The sequence below is a fragment of the Saccopteryx leptura genome, chromosome 8 (genome assembly GCF_036850995.1).
Source record: "Saccopteryx leptura isolate mSacLep1 chromosome 8, mSacLep1_pri_phased_curated, whole genome shotgun sequence".
NCBI classification, from domain to species: domain Eukaryota; kingdom Metazoa; phylum Chordata; class Mammalia; order Chiroptera; family Emballonuridae; genus Saccopteryx; species Saccopteryx leptura.
The window spans coordinates 88544562-88565667 of NC_089510.1; the positions used below are offsets into that span (position 1 = coordinate 88544562).

General features: G+C 40.6%; 1 protein-coding gene and 1 non-coding gene across 5 annotated transcripts in view; both read left to right on the top strand.

The window, feature by feature from the left end:
• The window catches only part of GOLIM4 (golgi integral membrane protein 4), a 115172-nt gene that overhangs the window by 72684 nt on the left and 21382 nt on the right, over window positions 1-21106 (top strand). For 2 of the 4 annotated variants that reach the window (XM_066347126.1, XM_066347127.1), the window contains exons 4-8: window positions 9262-9315; window positions 10502-10652; window positions 14545-14627; window positions 15115-15198; window positions 19259-19417. In XM_066347126.1, coding sequence (XP_066203223.1) covers window positions 9262-9315; window positions 10502-10652; window positions 14545-14627; window positions 15115-15198; window positions 19259-19417 — 531 coding nt within the window. The remainder of the gene's footprint in view (window positions 1-9261; window positions 9316-10501; window positions 10653-14544; window positions 14628-15114; window positions 15199-19258; window positions 19418-21106) is intronic. The other 2 variants (XM_066347128.1, XM_066347129.1) reach the window with 1 other exon arrangement.
• LOC136380236 (small nucleolar RNA SNORA31) lies at window positions 11837-11971 on the top strand. The gene has a single exon (XR_010746910.1). It is a non-coding gene; the product is annotated as a small nucleolar RNA SNORA31 (small nucleolar RNA).

Consider the following 21106-nt stretch of genomic DNA (forward strand, 5'->3'; position numbering starts at 1 on the left):
CCCCAGCTTCATTCCTTTTCTTTAGGATTGCTTTCACTATTCGGGGTTTTTTATAGTTCCATGTAAATCTGATGATTTTTTGCTCCATTTCTTTAAAAAATGTCATTGGAATTTTGATGGGAATTGCATTAAATTTGTATATTGCTTTGGGTAATATGGCCATCTTGATTATATTTATTCTTCCTAACCAAGAACAAGGTATATTCTTCCATCTCATCATACCTTTTTCGATTTCCCTTAACAATGGTTTATAGTTTTCATTATATAAGTCCTTTACATTCTTTGTTATGTTTATTCCTAAGTATTTTATTTTTTTGTTGTTGCAATCGTGAAGGGGATTATTCTTTTGAGTTCGTTCTCAAATGTTTCATTGTTGGCATATAGAAAGGCTGTTGACTTCTGTATTTTAATTTTGTATCCTGCAACCTTACTGTATTGGCTTATTGTTTCTAGTAGTCTTTTTGTGGATTCCTTGGGATTTTCGATGTATAGGATCATATCATCTGCAAATAGTAATACCTTTACTTCTTCTTTTCCGATATGGATGCCTTTTATTTCTTTGTCTTGTCTGATTGCTCTGGCTAGAACCTCTAGTACCACATTAAATAAGAGTGGAGAGAGTGGACAACCTTGTCTTGTTCCTGATTTAAGGGGGAAAGCCTTCAGTTTAGTGCCATTTAATATGATGTTAGCTGATGGTTTATCATATATGGCCTTTATCATGTTGAGATATTTTCCTTCTATACCCATTTTGTTGAGAGTCTTAAACATAAAATTGTGTTGTATTTTATCAAAAGCCTTTTCTGCGTCTATTGATAAGATCATGTGGTTTTTGTTCTTTGTTTTGTTGATAATGGTGTATTACGTTAACCGTTTTACGTATGTTGAACCATCCTTGAGATTCTGGGATGAATCCCACTTGATCATGATGTATTATTTTTTTAATATGTTGTTGTATTCGATTTGCTAGTATTTTGTTTAGTATTTTAGCATCTGTATTCATTAGAGATATTGGTCTGTAGTTTTCTTTTTTTGTGCCGTCCTTGCCTGGTTTTGGTATGAGGGTTATGTTAGCCTCATAAAATGTGTTTGGAAGTATTGCTTCTTCTTCAATTTTTTGGAAGACTTTGAGTAGAATAGGAACCAAGTCTTCTTTGAATGTTTGATAAAATTCTCTGGTATAGCCATCAGGGCCTGGACTTTTATTTTTGGGGATGTTTTTAATGGTTTTTTTTTATTTCTTCTCTACTAATAGGTCTGTTTAGGCTTTCTGCTTCTTCTTGACTCAGTCTAGGAAGGTTGTATTGTTCTAGGAATTTATCCATTTCTTCTAGGTTGTTGAATTTAGTGGCATAAAGATTTTCATAGTATTCTACAATAATTCTTTGTATATCTATGGTGTCTGTGGTGATTTCTTCTCTTTCATATTGAATTTTGTTTATATGAGTTCTTTCTCTTTTTTCCTTGGTAAGTCTTGCCAAGGGTTTGTCAATTTTGTTGATCTTTTCAAAGAACCAGCTCCTTGTTCTATTAATTTTTTCTATAGTTTTTCTGTTCTCTAATTCATTTATTTCTGCTCTGATTTTTATTATCTCCTTTCTTCGGCTGGTTTTGGGTTGTCTTTGTTCTTCTTTTTCTAGTTCCTTAAGGTGGGAAGTTAAGTGGTTCACTTGGGCTCTCTCTTATTTGTTCATATATGCCGGAAGTGATATGAACTTCCCTCTTATCATTGCTTTTGCTGCATCCCATAGATTCTGATATGTCGTATTGTCATTTTCATTAGTCTGTATATATCTTTTGATCTCTGCACTTATTTCTTCTTTGACCCATTCATTTTTTAAAAGTATGTTGTTTAGTTTCCACATTTTTGTGTGATTTTTTTCCTCCTTTTTGCAGTTCAATTCTAGTTTCACAGCTTTATGATCAGAAAATATGCTTGGTACAACTTCGATTTTTCTGAATTTGCTGATGTTGTTTTTGTGGCCCAACATATGGTCAATTCTTGAGAATGATCCATGTACACTGGAGAAAAATGTATACTCAGTCACTTTGGGATGAAATATCCTGTAGATGTCTACTATATCCAGGTGCTCTAGTGTTTTGTTTAAGGCCACTATATCTTTGTTGATTCTCTGTTTGGATGACCGATCTAGAGCCGTCAGCGGTGTATTGAGGACTCCAAGTATGATTGTATTTTTGTCAGTTTTTGTTTTAAGGTCAATAAGTAGCTGTCTTATATATTTTTGTGCTCCTTGGTTTGGTGCATATATATTAAGAATTGTTATATCTTCTTGATTCAGGGTCCCCTTAGCCATTATGAAATGTCCATTTTTGTCTCTGAGTACTTTTGTTGTCTTGTAGTCAGCATTATCAGATATGAGTATTGCTACACCTGCTTTTTTTTGGATGTTATTTGCTTGGAGTATTGTTTTCCAGCCTTTTACTCTGAGTTTGTTTATATCCTTGTTACTTAGATGAGTTTCCTGTAGGCAGCATACAGTTGGATTTTCTTTTTTAATCCATTCTGCTTCTCTGTGTCTTTTTATTGGTGAGTTTAATCCGTTTACATTTAGTGTAATTATTGACACTTGTGAGTTCCCTATTGCCATTTTATAGATTGCTTTCTGTTAGTTTTGTGTCTTGTTTGATCCTTCTCTTTCATTTTTTTATCTTTTGTTTTTATTTGGTTGTATTCCATACATCTTTCCACTGTTGCTATCTTTTTTATCTCATGTGCTTCTGTGGTGGTTTTTTCAATGGTGGTTACCTTTAGGTAATGAAAAGGGTTCCTACCCTGTTCATTGTAGCGCACTATTTTGTGAGTACTTTTGCACTCCATCGTCCTTTGCTACTGTTAATCTCCATCCTCTCCCCCCTTTCTTTTTGTTGTTGTCACAGTTTAAATTTGGTTTTATTGTGTTCTTCTTGGAACTTTTACTTGTGGCTTTATTTTTTTTTGTTCTTTGTATCTGACTGGAGAACCCCCTTTAGTAATTCCTGGAGTGGGGGTTTTCTGATGATAAATTCCCTCATCTTTTCTGTATCTGTGAATGTTTTTATTTCTCCTTCATATTTGAAGGATAGCTTTGATGGGTATAGTATTCGTGGCTGAAAGTTCCTCTCTTTCAGCACTTTAAATATTGGGGTCCACTCTCTTCTAGCTTGTAGAGATTCTGCTGAGAAATCTGATGATAATCTAATGGGCCTTCCTTTATATTTTGTATTCTTCTTTTCCCTGGCTGCCTTGAGAATTTTTTCTTTGCCATTGGTTTGTGCCAATTTCATTATGATGTGCCTTGGAGTAGGTTTGTTGGGGTTAAGAAAACTCGGAGTTCTGTTTGCTTCATGAATTTGAGGCTTTAGTTCTTTCCACAGGCTTGGGAAGTTCTCATCTATTATTTGTTTGAGTATGTTCTCCATTCCATTTTCTCTCTCTTCTCCCTCTGATATACCTATTATTCTTATGTTATTCTTTCTGATGGAGTCAGATAATTCTTGTAGGGCTATCTCATTTTTTTTTAATTTTTGAGTCTCTTTCTTCCTCTCTCTGTTGTGCCTCAAGTTGCTTGTCTTCTATTTCACTAATCCCCTCTTCTATCTGGCCTGTTCTATTAGCCAAGCTTGTTACCTCGTTTTTCAGCTCGTGAATTGAGTTTTTCATCTCTGTTTGATTTGTTTTTATAGTTTCAATTTCCTTGGACATATATTCTTTGTTTTCATTGAGTTGTTTTCTGAGCTCCCTAAATTGCCTTTCTGTGTTTTCTTGTATATCTCTGAGTATTTTTAGGATTTCTATCTTGAATTCTCTGTCATTTAACTCCAAGTTTTCCAATATATTAAATTTTTTCTCCATAGATTTTTCCTCATGTAGCTGTATTACCTCTCTTTCTTTTGTTTCCATGATATTCGATTTTCTCTTCCTTAATGGCATCTGAGGGTGGTTTTGTTGATAGTATTAATGAGATTTAATAAAAAATAAAAAGTTAAAAAAATAAAAAAATGAAAAAAGTTGTGTTTTTTTTAAAAAAAATTAATAATGAAATAAAGAAAAATAAAATAAAATAAAAATTTAAAAAAAGGAAATTATTCCCCCCCCTCCTTTTTTTCTCTCCTCTCCTCTCCTTTCTTTCTTGAGAAAATCTTGTGGTGAACTGTGAATTATATTGTATTTAATAGAACAAACAATGCCTGTAATGGAGGGCCTGAATTGGGGAAAAGTAATAAAGGGGCAAGAAAAAAAAAAGTGGTGGGGGTATGGACCCACAAAAAGCAAATAATGAAAAAATTTGGATCAAGAATAAAATGATTTGCGTTTAGATGTTGGTTGACTAAGAGTTATGATGAGAGGAATAAGAGGGAAACAGGAAAATGGGGGGACAAATTAAAAAATTGCTATTGTGTTTAGTGGAACAAGAACTAGATAAAATGGAGAGCCAGGGATGGGAGCACTGCTAGTGTGTTAAAAAGGTAAAGTAAAAAAACCCCAAAATGCCACAAACATAAGTTTGAGTCCCAGATAAGATATTGTTCGTTATTGAGGTTTGAATGAGAGGAGACGTAAAGGAGAAAGGAAGAAACTAATATAGAGGGAGAAAAGAAAGAGAGAGAGAGAGAAAAAAGAGGGAACCACTAAAAAAAGAAAAAAAAAAGAGGAGAGAGAGAGAGAGAGAGAGAGAGAGAGAGAGTTAAGGGTTTTGGAGTGCAACCCTCATAGAGAGAAAGGAAGAGGAAAGAAAAGATAATGGGAGATGTAACACTTATGGGTAGTGTAGTTCAAGGAGAGGAAAGAGTAAGACCGGCAGAGAGTTAAATGACCAAATTGGAGGAGGAATAAAAAATATCAAGAATGAAGATAAGAGAAACAAACAAACAAATATAATAAAATGGGATAGGCTGCGTATTATTCTTGATTTTGAGAGGTTATCTTCTTGCTTTTTCTTTTCTCTCCCTCTTCCTGGTTGGTGACTGTGTACCTCGGGTTCTGCCCCTTTGGCACGCTAAGGTAGAGGTTTGCAGTTGATAAGTCTCTATGGCGATGTCGTGTATTGTGCTTCAGTCTTGTTGGCAGTCGAGGCTCATTAGCATTTATAGGCTCCGCCAGTGAGAGAGTCCGTGTTCCTGGAGCCTTTCTCCTAGTCTTTCCTTCCTCAATTAGTAGCCTGATAATCCAGCTATGGGGTTGCTGCTGCCTCTGCCTGGATAGTAAGAGGCTCAAAGAGCTGGCAACTGCCCACTCTATTCCCACTCAGCACAGGGCTCTGGGTAAGGCTCAGTCAGTCAGAGCTGCTAGCATAATCAGGCGGGGCTTCCGCCCACTCAAAGACCTCTGGCTCTGCCACTCTGTGGGATAACACGGGCGCGCACTGCCGAGGCACTTGGAGGAATCTCTCGCCCACTATCTGCGCACACAGATCAGGATATCAGGCCAGCAGTCTCACACTCTGAGTGAAACCCCTACCTGCACGGAAAAGTTCCAGCGTTGGAATTGGCTCTCACTCTGTCCCCGGGCGCGGCTTTTTCAGGGCGCTGGGGCAGCCCGAGATCCTGCTTTTTGGCCCACACAAAAGCCCCTGACCTGCCCCTCTGTGGGATAACACGGGCGGGCACTGCCGAGGCACTCGGAGGAATCTCTTGCTCACTATCTGCGCGCGCAGACCAGGATATCAGGCCAGCAGTCTCACACTCTGAGTGAAACCCCCACCCACTCGGAAAAGTTCCAGCGTTGGAATTAGTTCTCGCTCCGTCCCCGTGCGTGGCTTTCCAGGGCGCTGGAGCGGCCCGGAGATTCCGCTTTCGGCCCACACAGAGGCCTCTGACTCTGACTCTGCCCCTCTGTGGGGTAACACGGGCACCCACTCCTGAGGTGCTGGGAGGAATCTCTTGCCCACTCTCCGTGCGTGCCGACCAGGATATCAGGACAGCCGCCTCACCCTCTGAGTGAATCCCCCTCCCGCATGGAAAAGTTCCAGCGTTGGAATTAGTTCTCACTCCCTCTCTGTGCGCGGCTTTCCCAGGGCGCTGGGGCGGCCCGGAGATTCCACTTTCGGCCCACACAAAGGCCTCTGCCTCTGCCTCTCTGTGAGACAGCACAGGTGCACACTCTCGGGGCTTTGGAAGGAATCTCTCACCCAGTATCTGCGCGCGCCGACCAGGAGATCGGGGAAAATGGCTGCCCCGCTTGTCTTTCTTTGTCTGGGTTTGGCGTGAGTGTTAGCTTGTATTGCCCAGGTTGCCACAGGAACAGTTTTTCCTCGGCCTGGATCTCTGTGCCACAGCCTGGTTCGGCCATTTGTGCCGCAGCCTGGATCTATTCACCCCCTTTGCCCACCTCAGTTTCTATATTCTCAGTTCCCAGTGAAAGCCGCCCTGTTTAGGTTAGTGAGGAAGGCGGAGCATTTCTTACTCCCTATTTCCTTCGGGGTTTGATTATATATTTAGCCAATTTTTCGCTCAACCATACCTTCGGGTATATTGTGAAACATCTGGAGGCTCCAAGGGTAGGTTTTTCTGTTTCTGGTTGAAGATCTTGTTGAGTTTTGGGGGAGATTTATCGGTATCGCTCTCTACCGCGCCATTACTCTGACGTCATCTCCAGTAGTTTTTTGACTGAGACTTTAGGGTTTTCTATGTACAGTATCATATCATCAGCAAATAATGATAGTTTTACTTTTTTTCCAATTTGAATGCCTTTTATTTCTTTTTCTTGTCTGATTGCCATGGCTAGGACTTCCAGAACTATGTTGAATAAGAGTGGTGAGAGGGAGCACCCCTGCCTTGTTCCTGATCTTAAGGGGATTTCTTTTATTTTTGCCCATTGAGTATGATGTTGGCTTTGGGTTTGTAATAGACGGCCTTTGTCATGTTGGGGTATGTTCCCTGTATTCTCACTTTGCTAAGAGTTTTGATCATTAATGGGTGCTGGATTTTATCAAATGCTTTTTCTGCATTTATTGATATTATTATGTGATTTTTTTATCCTTTTGTTTATGTGAGGAATCACATTGATTGATTTGTGAATATTGTACCAGCCTTGCCTCCCCAGAATAAATCCCACTTGATCATGATGTATGATTTTTTCCATATATTTCTGGATCCGATTTGCTCATATTTTGTTGAGAATTTTAGCATCTAAGTTCATCTGGGATATTGGTTTGTATTTTTTTTCTTTGTAGTGTCTTTGCCTTGTTTTGGAATCAGAATTATGCTCACCTCATAAAAGGAGTTTAGAAGTCTTTCCTCCTTTTGAATTTTTTGAAATAGCTTGAGAAGGATAGGAGTTAGTTCTTCTTTGAATATTTGGTAGAATTCACTTGTGAAGCCATCAGGCCCAGGACTTTTCTTTTTGGGGAGCTTTTTGATAACTTTTTCAATCTCATTTGTTGTAATTGGTCTGTTTAGGTTTTCTGATTCTTCTATATTGATTTTTGAAAGATTATGTTTTGAGGAATTTGTCCATTTCGCTTAGGGTTGTCTAATTTTATGGCGTACAGTTTTTCATAGTATTTTTTTACAGTCCTTTGTATTTCTGCTGTGTCAGTTGTTACTTCTCCACTCTCATTTCTAATTTTATTTATTTGAGTCCACTCTTATTTTTTTGGTGAGTCTGGTTAAAGGTTCATCGATCTTGTTTACCTTTTCAAACAACCACTCTTGGTTTCATTGATCCTCTGTATTGTTTCTTAGCTTCTGTCATTTATTTTCGCTCTGATCTTTATTATTCCCTTCCTTGTACTTCCTCTGGGCTTTACTTGCAGTTCTTTTTCTAGTTCTTTTAGGTGCAGGGTTAAATTGTTTATTTGAGCTTTTTCTAGCTTCTTAAGTTATGCCTGTAATGCTGTGAACTTTGCACTCAGGACTGCTTTTGATGTGTCCCATAAATTTTGAGTTGTTATATATTTGTTAAGAATAGATTATTTTTATTCATTTATTTGTTCACTTGTTTACAGTCTCTCTTTTCTGCAGCGTATAGTATTTGTTTTGGTTTGCCTTTGCACCAACATTACTGTGTAACTCCTAACAGTATCATAGTGCTCTTGAGTACAAAGTGCTGTTCACTTTCAATGTAGCCAAGAGAACATTTCCCTCACCCCCCCAATCCAGATCTTATGTAAAAACATTTGCTGAATGAATGAATGAGTAAATAAATGATATTGACATTAAAATTTTTTTAAGTCCATATTACCTTGAAAAAAGCTAGTCTTTCACTTACTGTTAAAAAAAGTAAGCTTTAGTTGAATAAAACATTGGCATTTGGGGTTCTTAAAACTGAGAAGATCCAGTGACTTACTTAGGTAGGTGGCAGGCTATTGGCTTTCAACTTTTACTTGCTTTTGAAAGCCTTGACCAAAACTGTGTACATTCTGTTGTACATTTCATAATATAATTCCCTTATAAATCAAAATAAAGTAGTGAAGCAATAAAATAAAGTGAGAAAGCAAAAATACATTTCATTTTATAAGTTGTAAAAATATGAAATAAATGATTGAGAGTGTGTACTCATACTGACCACGGGGTGAGCAAGGGGTGTGGCGTGTAAGCTAGCACAGCACAGCGTGGGGAGAGGACATGTTCAGGTGGCTCAGATCCTGACTGACATGGCTGCCCAGGACTGGAAGGGGTCCACAGGTCAAGTTGCTCCGCTGGCCCCAATGATCTCCTCCTAAAACTCGGAGCTCAGTTGTAGGCTAAGGCAGTTTGAGTCCTGGGTCTGCCACTGAAGGAGTGCTTGCTTGCCCTTGGTCTGCTCCTTCTCCTTTCTCATCCTCACTCTGTGAAATGGAGTATCACTAAGGTAAAGTAATATTTGGAGAATTTCTTACCCACTGAAGCTCAGGGAGGAAAGCACTTTTCTCTCCCCTCCCTAAGCCAAGCCAAGCCAAGCTCCTGAGACCGGGGCCTTGCTGGTAGCCCCCTTTCCCTTGGAGTACCTGGCACAGTGCATTATTACCTTTGTGCCTCAGTTCTTCTGAACGTGAAAGTGGAAGTAAGTCATTGCCCAAGGCCCTGTCAAGCTGCTATTTTATGACTCTTATGTCCTCTTGTTCATTACTAAAATCTTGCAAAGTTATGGGCATGTTAACACTTTATTTCTCCTATTATATGAAGAGATGGCCTCAGAGACATTCTGGTTCAGGTGTAGAATTCATTTTAGCTTACACAGTAAAACAAGTGAAATTCTTCTATTAAGAGTTATAAGCTGGGTTTAGCAAAAGAGCCAGGTTTTTAAATATTTGTGTTAACTGTTTTCTTTTCAATTTACAGCAAGATTCCAATAGTAGATACAGCGCATTGAATGTGCAACATCAAATGTTGAAAGTGAGTAATTTGATGTTATTCTTCATGAATGAGTGAAAGGATTAACTAAAGTGATTAAGGACAATTACAGAAAGTTGATTTCTATTATAATATGGTAAAGTCATATTTGACTAAATGTGTATCACATTTATGACCTCATTACAAAGAACATATTTAACTTATTACACATTTCTTAGAAATCAAACTCTCTGGTTGACTAATTTGTTGTTGTTCTCTTTATTCTTCAAAGCTTTTTGTTTGTTTAATTTCTCAGTAATTTTCCTTAGATGTTTTCTTTATCTTAGACACACTGGAGGTGGTAAACTAGTGCCTCCTTTGTGCTACTAATATTTAAAAAGTGTCCTTTTACCTACCATAGAGACACAATTTATAATTGAAGATTCTCCTTCCTTAGTTCTGGGGTAAAATGCATACTGTGTGTCAGGAAGACAGAGAGAGAGAGTGAGGAGGGAGAGAGACTCACGTGCCGTCCACACAGCAGGAAGACCACGCGTGATCTGCACCCTCCACCCCCCCAGCTGTTTGTCTGTATTGTCTTCCCTCCTATGACAGTCGGGCAAGAACTTTTTTATTGAAACCAGAATCTGTTTTATTATCAAGAAAGCAGTGCATGATTAAAGCAGACTATCCTTTCACATGAAGAATTTGGAGACTGTACAATTTATCTAGATTGTCATGGTAGCATAGTATTATCATCAGGAGTCAGATAAATAAGAATAATTGAGTAAACAATCAATTTATTACCCGAAAGGGAAGTCTTTTTATTTTCTTCCTTTCTTTAAACTGGGTTACCAGGAAGGCTGAAAGGGAAATCAAAAATGTCTTAGAAAAATAAAAGATTAAAAGAGGAAGTTAGACTATCCAGAGGGTTAATTTTTCCATTAGCTTCCCCTTGTTTCCACAGTAATTTGAGTACCTGGGAATTTCCCCAGATCCTTCTCTTTTCCATCTTCCAACTTCTTGTTTCCATTGATGTTAAAAATTAAGAAGAATATTATTTTTGGCCATGATCCCAAATTCCTTATTTGGAATGTAAGGGAAACGAAGGTGAGCTCCCCAAATTAAAAGCGCCCTGAGGAAAAAGAAACGTACTTCTTTGTTCTTACTTTCTTGCAAGAGAAAGGCTGTGTTATTGAGAAATGGACTCTGGGGAATGTACATTGTTGCTCAAGGCCCGTTTTTGCAGAGTCAACACGAGGAGCTGAAGAAGCAGCACAGCGACTTGGAGGAGGAACACCGCAGGCAAGGGGAGGACTTCAGCAGGACATTTAATGACCATAAACAGAAATACCTGCAGCTGCAGCAAGAGAAAGAACAGGAACTTTCTAAGCTGAAAGGTATTTGGAAATTTAATTAGCCTGTAATCAGTGCTCATATTAATGTTTCAATGAACATACTTATCTTGTTTGCTTTTCGCATGGTGGTCGATTTATCTGCATTAGGTGGTCCTTTCCTAGCCACTTACTCCTTTGCAACACCTTCTGTTCACCTTACCTCTTCGGTTTGTTCAGCAAGCGGAGCACATCAGTGTTTCAGTGGGGCACACTGGTCACGTTGTACACACAGTTGTGTGTGTGTGCAAGACAACTGGCATCTCGGACATCGGCCCCCACATGGCCATCCAGCAGTGCTCCCAGTCATTGTGATGATTCACAGCTACAATGGTGAAACACTTCTAAACATTTTCAAGGTGAAGAAAGACTCCTGACTGATGGCTAGCAGTAGCTTGCAATAACTCAGGCTTCTAGAGTCCAACTGCCCTGGTGAATCTTGGCCTCATCGATTACTAGCTATATGACCTTGGACAAAAGTTGTGTAATCACCACTGGTTTCATTGTCCTCATCTGTAAAACTGGGATATTTGTAAACAGTATCACCCTCATAGCGTTGGTGTATTAAATAATTTATGCAAAGCATCTAGAACATCTGCTGGCATGAGGTAAACCTTCAATATGTATTAATTGGCATCAATGTCAGCATCAAGTATTTTCATAGTATTATGGAACAAAATGTATTATTTCTTCTCAAAGTATATCTGAGTTTTGGAAAAGAGAAATAGCATAGTCTACATTTACCTATTTAGTGATTAATAAATATTCAATAATATTAAATTTAAATAGACTATTTAAATAAGTTTTTAAAGTGTGAAAATGGTGAACTCTGAATAAGTTGTGTAGTCTAGTTAATAGTATTGTGCCAAGCAGTCTCCTGGTTTTGGTGTAGTACCTGCATTTATATAGGACACTGTCACAGAGAGAGGCTGGGGGATGGGTAGCTTGGATTTCTCTGGACTCTTTAAGCAACATTTTGTCTGTTAAGTATTTCAGAATAACAAGTTACAAAAAAAAGCTTATGGGAAGAGTTAAGTAGCCACTGAGGCAATTTACAAAGGGTGAAAATGGGCTTGATAGAGCTGGGCTTGCTTCAGCAGGTGATACTCACAAGATGTGGACATGTAGAAGATTTGGCTTGTTGGTGATGGGGCAGGTGGTGAGGGGTCATTAAGATAACAAAACAGCGATGCATCTAGTTGACAGACCTGGAGCAGTTACTGTGTGCTGCTGGGGCTCCATTGTAGATGCAAGAAAAAGGGTCCTCGTGCTATCTTTCTGTCTGTCTGACTGTGGCAGCCAAGACTGAATGGGGGAATACAGTAATAATAACCAAACAGAGGAGGCCCTGGCCGGTTGGCTCAGCGGTAGAGCGTCGGCCTGGTGTGCGGGGGACCCGGGTTCGATTCCCAGCCAGGGCACATAGGAGAAGCGCCCATTTGCTTCTCCACCCCCCCCCCCTTCCTCTCTGTCTCTCTCTTCCCCTCCCTCAGCCAAGGCTCCATTGGAGCAAAGATGGCCCGGGTGCTGGGAATGGCTCCTTGGCCTCTGCCCCAGGCGCTAGAGTGGCTCTGGTCGCGGCAGAGCGACGCCCCGGAGGGGCAGAGCATCACCCCTTGGTGGGCAGAGGTCGCCCCTGGTGGGCGTGCCGGGTGGATCCCGGTCGGGCGCATGTGGGAGTCTGTCTGACTGTCTCTCCCCGTTTCCAGCTTCAGAAAAATACAAAAAATAATAATAATAATAATAATAACCAAACAGAGGAAAGAGGAAAGAAAGACAACACCAAAATTCTCACAAGAGGTCGTGTAAGGAAAGAGAGGGCCAGAGGAGTCAAGTGTCAGGAAGAACTTTCGGTGGTGAGGGAAGAGACTTTTTTTAAATTAAATACCTGGTTTAGCATTTGCAAGCCTGAGCTAAGCTGAGTAAATAGTAAATTATACTGATACTAACTAAGTAGATTCTTTAACAGAAATAAAATTTCGCAGATGCTTGACCTGTGCTTGGCATGCTCTACAATGTAGAGTCTACATAGTTCATTTAACTTGAGCAGTGTCCTTAAACGGCAGGCTTTCTTATGTCTGTTCTCTATTTACTCCTTTCTTGGAAACAAAATCCATATGTAGTACAATTTTAACAAATTATATATAGAAGTAAGAAGAATGGAAAATAGTAGGACATGTATGTGAGGTCTTTATATTAAGATAATTCAAGCCTACTACCTGGTCTGTACTTCCTGGCACCCAGGACAAAAAGGGAAATACAGTAACTTCCAGAGTCCCTTGCTGTCAGAAAGAGAGACTATACGACACTGTGGGGCAGGGAGCGACAGAGACAAAGGAAGACTAACAGAGAAAGAGAGCGAGAGGAAACTAATTGTTTTACCAATTAATTTTTGGAAAAAATTGCTCAAAGAGACCTTAACCAACAGAGCGTGACAATGCTTTCATGACATTTTGGTAAATAATTTTCACATCAGTGGTTTTGTTTGATTATGCTCCTTGATAAAGCTAAGGATAATAAGTTAAAGCCTATGGCAGTAGACGCAGTAGATGTATAGTAGTGACACACTAAGATGTATAGTCCAAGTAGTCTTTGATAGTTTAATGTAATGTGAAGAGAATATTTAGAATTCTTAGGAGGTGAGCTGATAGCATGTAAGCTAGATAATTATTCTTTTCATCATCATTATTATAAGAGCTGACACTCAACAAATGTTTACTCTGTGCCAGAACCCATTGAGACTCTTCATGCAATTACCTTAGTTAATTTTCATAAGAACCTGTTAAGCAGGCGATGTGTTTAGCTTCATTTGACAAATGAAGAAATTGAGGGTTACTGCAGTTGAATAACCTACTCAAGATGATACAGCAAAGGCATGGCACCCACTGCCATTAAGTTTATAATCTGTAATTACTTCAAAAGCTAGCAAAGTCAGGGTATTTCGAGTGTGTGTAGGCTGAAGCCCCCTCCAGCCAGTGACACACTCTTGGATCAACAGTGGTCCTGTTTTGACCTTTGAGAAAATCTGTTATTACATGGACAAACTAATCACTGGCCCATTGCTCACCTTACTGTTGATCTCTCCCCCAAACCCAGTCACAGATCTAATGCCTAGGAGCAGACAGGTCTCCGAAAGAGTGAAAGCTGACGGAAAGGATGTTGAATCGTGGTGGCTAGCATGTTCCTTCAGTGCCGAGTGCATGCTGGAGACGTAGGGTTTTATCTGGGGGGCGGGGGGGGGGGGCTGCCACTTAGGGACAGTTGCTCAGCACAGTCTAGTTTTGCATCTGCTGGTCCAGAAAAGTAACAGCACCTCCTTTCACTCTAACAAGTATCACCTCTTGGAAAATGAATTACATGGTCACCCTGCCACCACCCAACTTTTACTGAGTGTTGAACATGAAAATTGGCCTAGTGTTACCAGATTTATTAGACCCAGATTCTTGATTATGTAAATGGTGGCATGCAGGGGCAACACTGCAGGGACAAAAAAATTGTGGCTGCCAGTTTATAACATCTATTGTCCAGATACAGGGAATATGAGAAAATTACTAAGAAGGTAAGAGCAGTGGGTTCTAGAGTCTTTTAAGTTGCTGGGCTGTACCCTGAATGGTAGGGCATAAGACTGGGGAAATTTAGGACTTCATTCACTATGACTGCCGAAGTCTCACCTTGAGGCCCTGGAAAGACTTCTCTAGAGCAGAGAACTTGGATAGTCAGTAACCAGGTTGTGTGGAAATGTCCAACAGAATCTAGGCCCAAATGGTATAGCAGTTGTTGATTTGGAGTACTGTCGAAGTTCAAAACAAATCTAAAACAAGCTGTGTGAAGCTTTAGATTTGAAAATATTAGAGTCAAAAGCCTCAGGCTTTATGCTTGATTTTTTTTTCTAAAATAGAAACTGTGTACAATTTGAGAGAAGAGAATAGGCAGCTGAGGAAGGCGTACCAAGATCTCCATACGCAGCTTCAAGATGTGAAGGTAAATAAAACCGTGCGTTTCACAGTTTGGTGCTTGCCGCTTAACTTTTTAGAATGGTTTTAAAAGTCATTCCCTAATTGACCTGCTCTACAAAGCTACACTGTTCATTTGGATTTTGCATAAACTCAAGAATGCCCAATACTTTTACCACTTCTGCATTGTCATCTAAAAAAAGATGGTCTGAAAATCCAAACATTTTCATTAGTACTGAAATTATTCTTTTGCTATATAATTACATTTTAATACAGTTCTTACTTACAAAGGTTTATTACTAATGAGAGGTTTGTCCCTTTGTTTTTTATTTTATTGTAAATGATAATGATATTTGGGTGGTGGTGAGTTTTAAACTTAAAAAATGCTGTGACAACAAACAAAGAAATAAATAAGCAAGCAGGGTTTGGGTGGTTAGAGGTCAGACCACTGTCAGCCAAAAAAGAATTTGTCTCAGAATGTTAAAACTCAACATGTAAAATTCTTTTTTGTGTAGCAACAGCATAAGAATTTACTCTCCGAGCATGAACATCTTGTAGTGACTTTGGAAGACCACAAGAGTGCGCTCGCTGCTGCACAGGTTAGAAGGGTAGCAGCCTCTGTTGGTTCCTTCTCAAGTCTGCCTAACATTTCTGAATTCCTTCTTGCATGTAGTCTCTTAAAAGCCAATCTTCAGTGAGTTCCTTAGGCCAGAACTCTCTTGATGCTGAGATCATGCATGCTTTCAAAATTCAACCAAGAGGATAGTCAATAACCCTTTGACTGCTGTTTGCACTGGCTGTGTAGAGCATGTGACTCTCTCTACCCTGCGTCAGCCTTTCTTGCAGCATTCGGTTTAAGTCATAGCAGTTACTCCATATATGTGGTCTCTTCCCACTGTCTGACCTGGGTTGACTCTTGCTTTAGGATTCATAGGATTTTATGACACAAGATACCTAAGTAAATTATTGTCAGACTTTTCCCCTCCCTTCTTTCTGCCAGCATTTCATTCTACACACACTCCTGTTGGGACTAGGCTTCTGTGTTGTTGGTCAGATTACAGAAAAAAAGAAGAAATCTCATGTTAATAGAGAAGGGAAAATCAAGAGTCCTAAGTAGTTCCATTTGTTCAAAGCTTAGAACCATCTTTGGCACAAAGCCGGCCCTCTGCAGATATTTACTGAGTGAACAGATGAGTAAGTAGTAGTGTTGGAGAGCTTATTAAAGCCATTTAGCACTGTGTCACAGCTTTCTAGAGAAGCAAAGGGTGGAAATGGCTGGCTCAGTCACTGTAGCTTCTTAGTCATTAGGTCTTCACTCTTCTGGAAGAATTAAGAGGAAAGGGCAAAGGAAAACCAACCATCTCTACTTATCAGGAAACCATGTATCATTTTTCCTCTTTGTAAAATTATTAGAAATATAATATGATGGGCCCTTATCCATCTCAGAGTCTATAGCATCTGTATTTGTGGGACCCCTTCTCATGGTAGTCATTGATTGGGCATCTCCCTGCAAAACTGGAGCAACACGGTGAATTTTTTTTTTCTTTCTATTTTTCTGAAGTTGTAAACAGGGAGGCAGTCAGACAGACTCCTGCATGCGCCCCACCGGGATCCACCCGGCATGCCCACCAGGGGGCGATGCTCTGCCCATCCGGGGCATCGCTCTGTTGCAACCAGAGCCATTCTAGCGCCTGAGGCAGAGGCCACAGAGCCATCCTCAGTGCCCGGGCCAATCCGGGGCATCGCTCTGTTGCAACCAGAGCCATTCTAGCGCCTGAGGCAGAGGCCACAGAGCCATCCTCAGTGCCCGGGCCATCTTTGCTCCAATGGAGCCCTGGCTGCAGGAGGGGAAGAGAGATACAGAGAGGAAGGAAAGGGAGAGGGATGGAGAAGCAGATGGGCGCTTCTCCTCTGTGCCCTGGCCAGGAATTGAACCCAGGGCTCCTGCACGCCAGGCCAACGCTCTACCACTGAGCCAATCGGCCAGGGCCCAACACGGTGAATTTTTACGTGTCCAAAGTACATTGACTTCAGAAGGGATTATTTCATTAAAACCCTTTTTTTTATAAAACTTTTGCTAAGTATTTTTATTTTATGCGAGGCTGTTATTCATACTTAAAGCTATGACAAACTGATTTGAATACAGTACTCTATGTGCTATAATGGCCATAAATATTAAACTAAGCAACAATTTGAAAATCCAGACAAACATAAGTAAAATAGTTCTTTTAATGACCACAACCAAATTTTATAGTAAGCACACTGGAAGTATTACTGACAGAGTTTTGTCATAGGAAAAAAAAAATTTAATTAAATCTCTGTATAGTTTTCTATTTTGTTAAATATAATTTGGCTGTTTGGGTAGAGAGCTCCAAGTTTTCCCTGCCCTCCCCTCCCCCCTTTTTTTATAGTTATTCCAGAACTAGGCATAATACTTAATTAAAGCATTATCTCAAGTCCTCATATTAAAATTTTTTCTACGGCCTGGTGTGCGGGAGTCCCGGGTTCGATTCCCAGCCGGGGCACACAGGAGAAGCACCCTTCTGCTTCTCCACCCCTCCCCCTCTCCTTCCTCTGTCTCTCTCTTCCCCTCCCACAGCCAAGGCTCCATTGGAGCAAAGTTGGCCCGGGCACTGAGGAGCTGAGGATGGCTCTGTGGTCTCTGCCTCAGGCGCTAGAATGGCTCTGGTTGCGGCAGAGCAACGCACCAGATGGGCAGAGCATCGCCCCCTGGTGGGCGTGCCGGGTGGATCCCAGTCGGGCGCATGCGGGAGTCTGTCTGACTGCCTCCCATTTACAATTTCAGAAAAATACAAAAAAAAAATTTTTTTTCTAGATCATAGGGAAAAATGCTGTTGACACATTTACATTTCTCATATAAATGACCTTATGAGATTATCTCATGCTTAAAGGTAGTTGATGGGGAAGAATGCAAGAACAGAATATAATTTTAATGTTTATAATTGTCAGGGATCATCATGAGAACCTTACATATAGAATTTTGTTTAATATTCACAACCTCTTAAGTTACATTTATTATTGTGCTCTTTCATAACTAAATAGAGTGAGGTCACAGGGAAATACAGTAGCTGGCCTGAGACCGACCAGAGGTGAGTTTGAAGCTTAGGCCCCCTGACATCTGCGTCAGGTTTCACTGTTAAGATGGTGTTTTTGCTGGACCCCCTCCAGCACAGTACCTGGGGCTTGACCCAGACCTAGCAAATCACAGCTGCTGGAGTGGGGCCCGGGAGCCTACATTTTTAACGTGATCCTTCCGTGATTCCTAATGTACACTAATATTTTAGTACTACAACATTAATGGCTTCAAAGAATTTATATTTAGGAGGAGGAGAAAGAAGAAAGGCTAGAATTAAGGTTTGTATATTCCTCCATATTTATCTTAAAATATTAAAAGTATCATTATGTGGATGTCAGGAGTTTTGGGCCACTGTTAGCCATCTGATATACCTTTGTAAAAATTACAAAGAAGCACTCCCACGAGGCAGACTTAGCAAGCAGCCTTCTTACCTTTGTGTGAATTTTAAAAAGGCAAAAATGTACCTCTTCCCAGAGGGGAAGGGAAGCGTGCAGGGCGCGTGGGCAACAGGAAGCCGACTCTCGTCCCCAGAGCCTGCTCAGCGGCGCGGTGTGGTGCGTCAGGCGGCCGCCTCCGGGAGGCTTGTTCAGAACAAGATTTCAGTGCTCTTTGAGTTTTTATAAGTGTGCATTTGCACACACAGCACTTCTGTTTTAGGGTAACAGTGTGGTGCATCTGATGAGCTAAGTCTAAACAGTGTCTTTTAATTTTCTTAGTTAAGGTGTGATTTTTTTTTTCTGCTTTCTAGCTCCTTGCATTAAAAATATCACACCACAAACACACACACACACACACACACACCCTCCACCACATATGCACACAGATATATTTAAAAGAGTATATTCTTTTTTATACCCACATTTATGCCTTTTATCAGTCAGGAAATAAAAATCCTACTTACCTTATGTTTATGCTGTTTTTCCCCAAAGGTGCGGAGCACAGTTCCAGGGGTGTTTGAGGAACAAGGGGCCCTATTTGAGCACAAGTTGACTGGGTAGCCTGAGTGATTTTATAAATATTTAGTTACTTATCTTAAACTCATGATTCCTTTCCACTGAAAAATGTTAGTTGGACCATATTGGTAAGAAGATATGTGTACCTGTATTTTTAGTTATGTAAGTTTTTATAGAATTTTAAATGCTACAGAACTGATTGCGAAGGTGCCGGATCGCTTCTCGGTCAGGGCACATACAGGAATATCTCGGTATTCCTGTCTCTCTCTTAAAAAAGAACAAAAACAAAAATATCCTGATTAAGTAGTTATCATTTAATAATATTTATACTAGAAAGTTATTTATAAAACATTTGTTTAATGCAATGCAGGAAACTAACATTTGTCCTAGATATTTTTTCTGTTTCCTATTACTCTTAATTCTAATTTGCATGTGCTCTAAGAAGACTAAGCATGTTCAAGTAAGACTAGCTAATGCATGGAAACAATCTTCCTATTTTCTCTAACTTGTATTTAGATGTAATATTTTTGTCTCGTTTTCCAGTGAACCCTAGTGCCCATCCATGAGTGATGTCTTTTTCCCTTTCCAATTTGTACAATTTCTGTGTAGACTCAAGTTGCAGAATATAAACAACTGAAGGATACTCTGAACAGGATTCCAAGCCTTCGAAAAGCAGAGCCAGCAGAGCCACCAAGTGTTACTCAGACGACACATTCTCCACCAGGTGACATCACAGCAGGGAAGAGCCCAGTCAGGGAACGACAGGAGGTAAGAGGCTGTGCTCAGCTGACTTCCCCTGTTCAGCTGGCATCAGGCAACTTGCTCTTTCTACAGAGCAGTGGTTTTCAAATTTTAGTACAGTGTATATCAGGCCCAGCAGGGCTGTGAAAACACGGACTGCTGGGCCCCAGCCCTGGATTTCAGATTCTGCTAATTTCGGCTGATGTCTAAGGATTTGCATTTCAATTCAGTTTGGGGAGCATACTTTGAGAAGTACTACAGTATTTTCTGGCAAAGAGACAGTAGCTTTGTCTTTTAGTCATGTGGGTGTTATTTGTTTGAAAGGAGCTGTTGTATCCTGAGGTTTTTAAGGTTTTTGTTTTGTTTTGTAGTGTTATATCTGGGCAGCGAGGAAACAAACGTTTTGCCACACAATTAAGTAGCCAAATTAAGGAGTCTTTAATTTAATGCCGGCGACCACAAGTGGATTCCATCCTAAAGAACTAGTGGTCTCGAACATGCTTAGGGGTTTGCTTTTACAGTCAAAAAGAAGCGAGGGGCGGGGGTGAGCGCCCAGCCAAAGCAGTTTTACAGAAGCGAAAGAGGCTTTCAGTTATCCTTGGAACAATCAAGGGAGAGAGTGCTCAGCAAAGCATTTTACAAAAAGCAAAAGAATGTGCTCGGTTATCTTGGTCTTTTACAGAGGTTGTTAAGGCAGCGTCCTGAGGGCTTTGTGGAATCTAGACCAGGGCTCCCCAAACTTTTTACCAGGGGGCCAGTTCACTGTCCCTCAGACCGTTGGAGGGCCAGACTATAAAAAAAACTATGAACAGGCCCTGGCCGGTTGGCTCAGTGGTAGAGCATCAGCCTGGTGTGCAGGAGTCCTGGGTTCGATTCCCGGCCAGGGCACAAAGGAGAAGTGCCCATCTGCTTCTCCACCCCTCCCCCTCTCCTTCCTCTCTATCTCTCTCTTCTCCCGCAGCCGAGGCTCCATTGGAGCAAAGTTGGCCCAGGCGCTGAGGATGGCTCCATGGCCTCTACCTCAGGTGCTAAAATGGCTCTGGTTGCAACAGAGCGACGCCCCAGATGGGCAGAGCATCGCCCCCTGGTGGGCATGCCAGGTGGATCCCAGTCAGGCGCATGCGGGAGTCTGTCTGACTGCCTCCCCATTTCCAACTTCAGAAAAAATACAACCCCCCCCCCAAAAAAAAAAAAACTATGAACAAATCCCTATGCATACTGCACATATCTTATTTTAAAGTAAAAAAACAAAACGGGAACAAATACAATATTTAAAATAAAGAACAAGTAATTTTAAATCAACAAACTGACCAGTATTTCAATGAGAACTATGGGCCTGCTTTTGGCTAATGAGATGGTCAATGTGCTCCTCTCACTGACCACCAATTAAAGAGGTGCCCCTTCCGGAAGTGTGGTGGGGGCTGGATAAATGGCCTCAGGGGGCTGCAGTTTGGGGACCTCTGATCTAGACAGTAGTGAACATTTATGGCCTTTACAGAACTCTTTTCATTTACTCATCTGCAAATCTTGCAAAACTCGGTCTATGGTCAGGTATATGGTGTTTCTACATTTCAGTAGACTGAGAGGCTGAATGTTCAAGCGTATATAATGTGGCAATTAGCCCACTCAAGTATTGAAGTTGATACTATATTTGAAGTGGAAGCAGTGCTAAACTAAGTCCACGGGGACATGCCAATGTTGGTCTTAAAAAGCCTT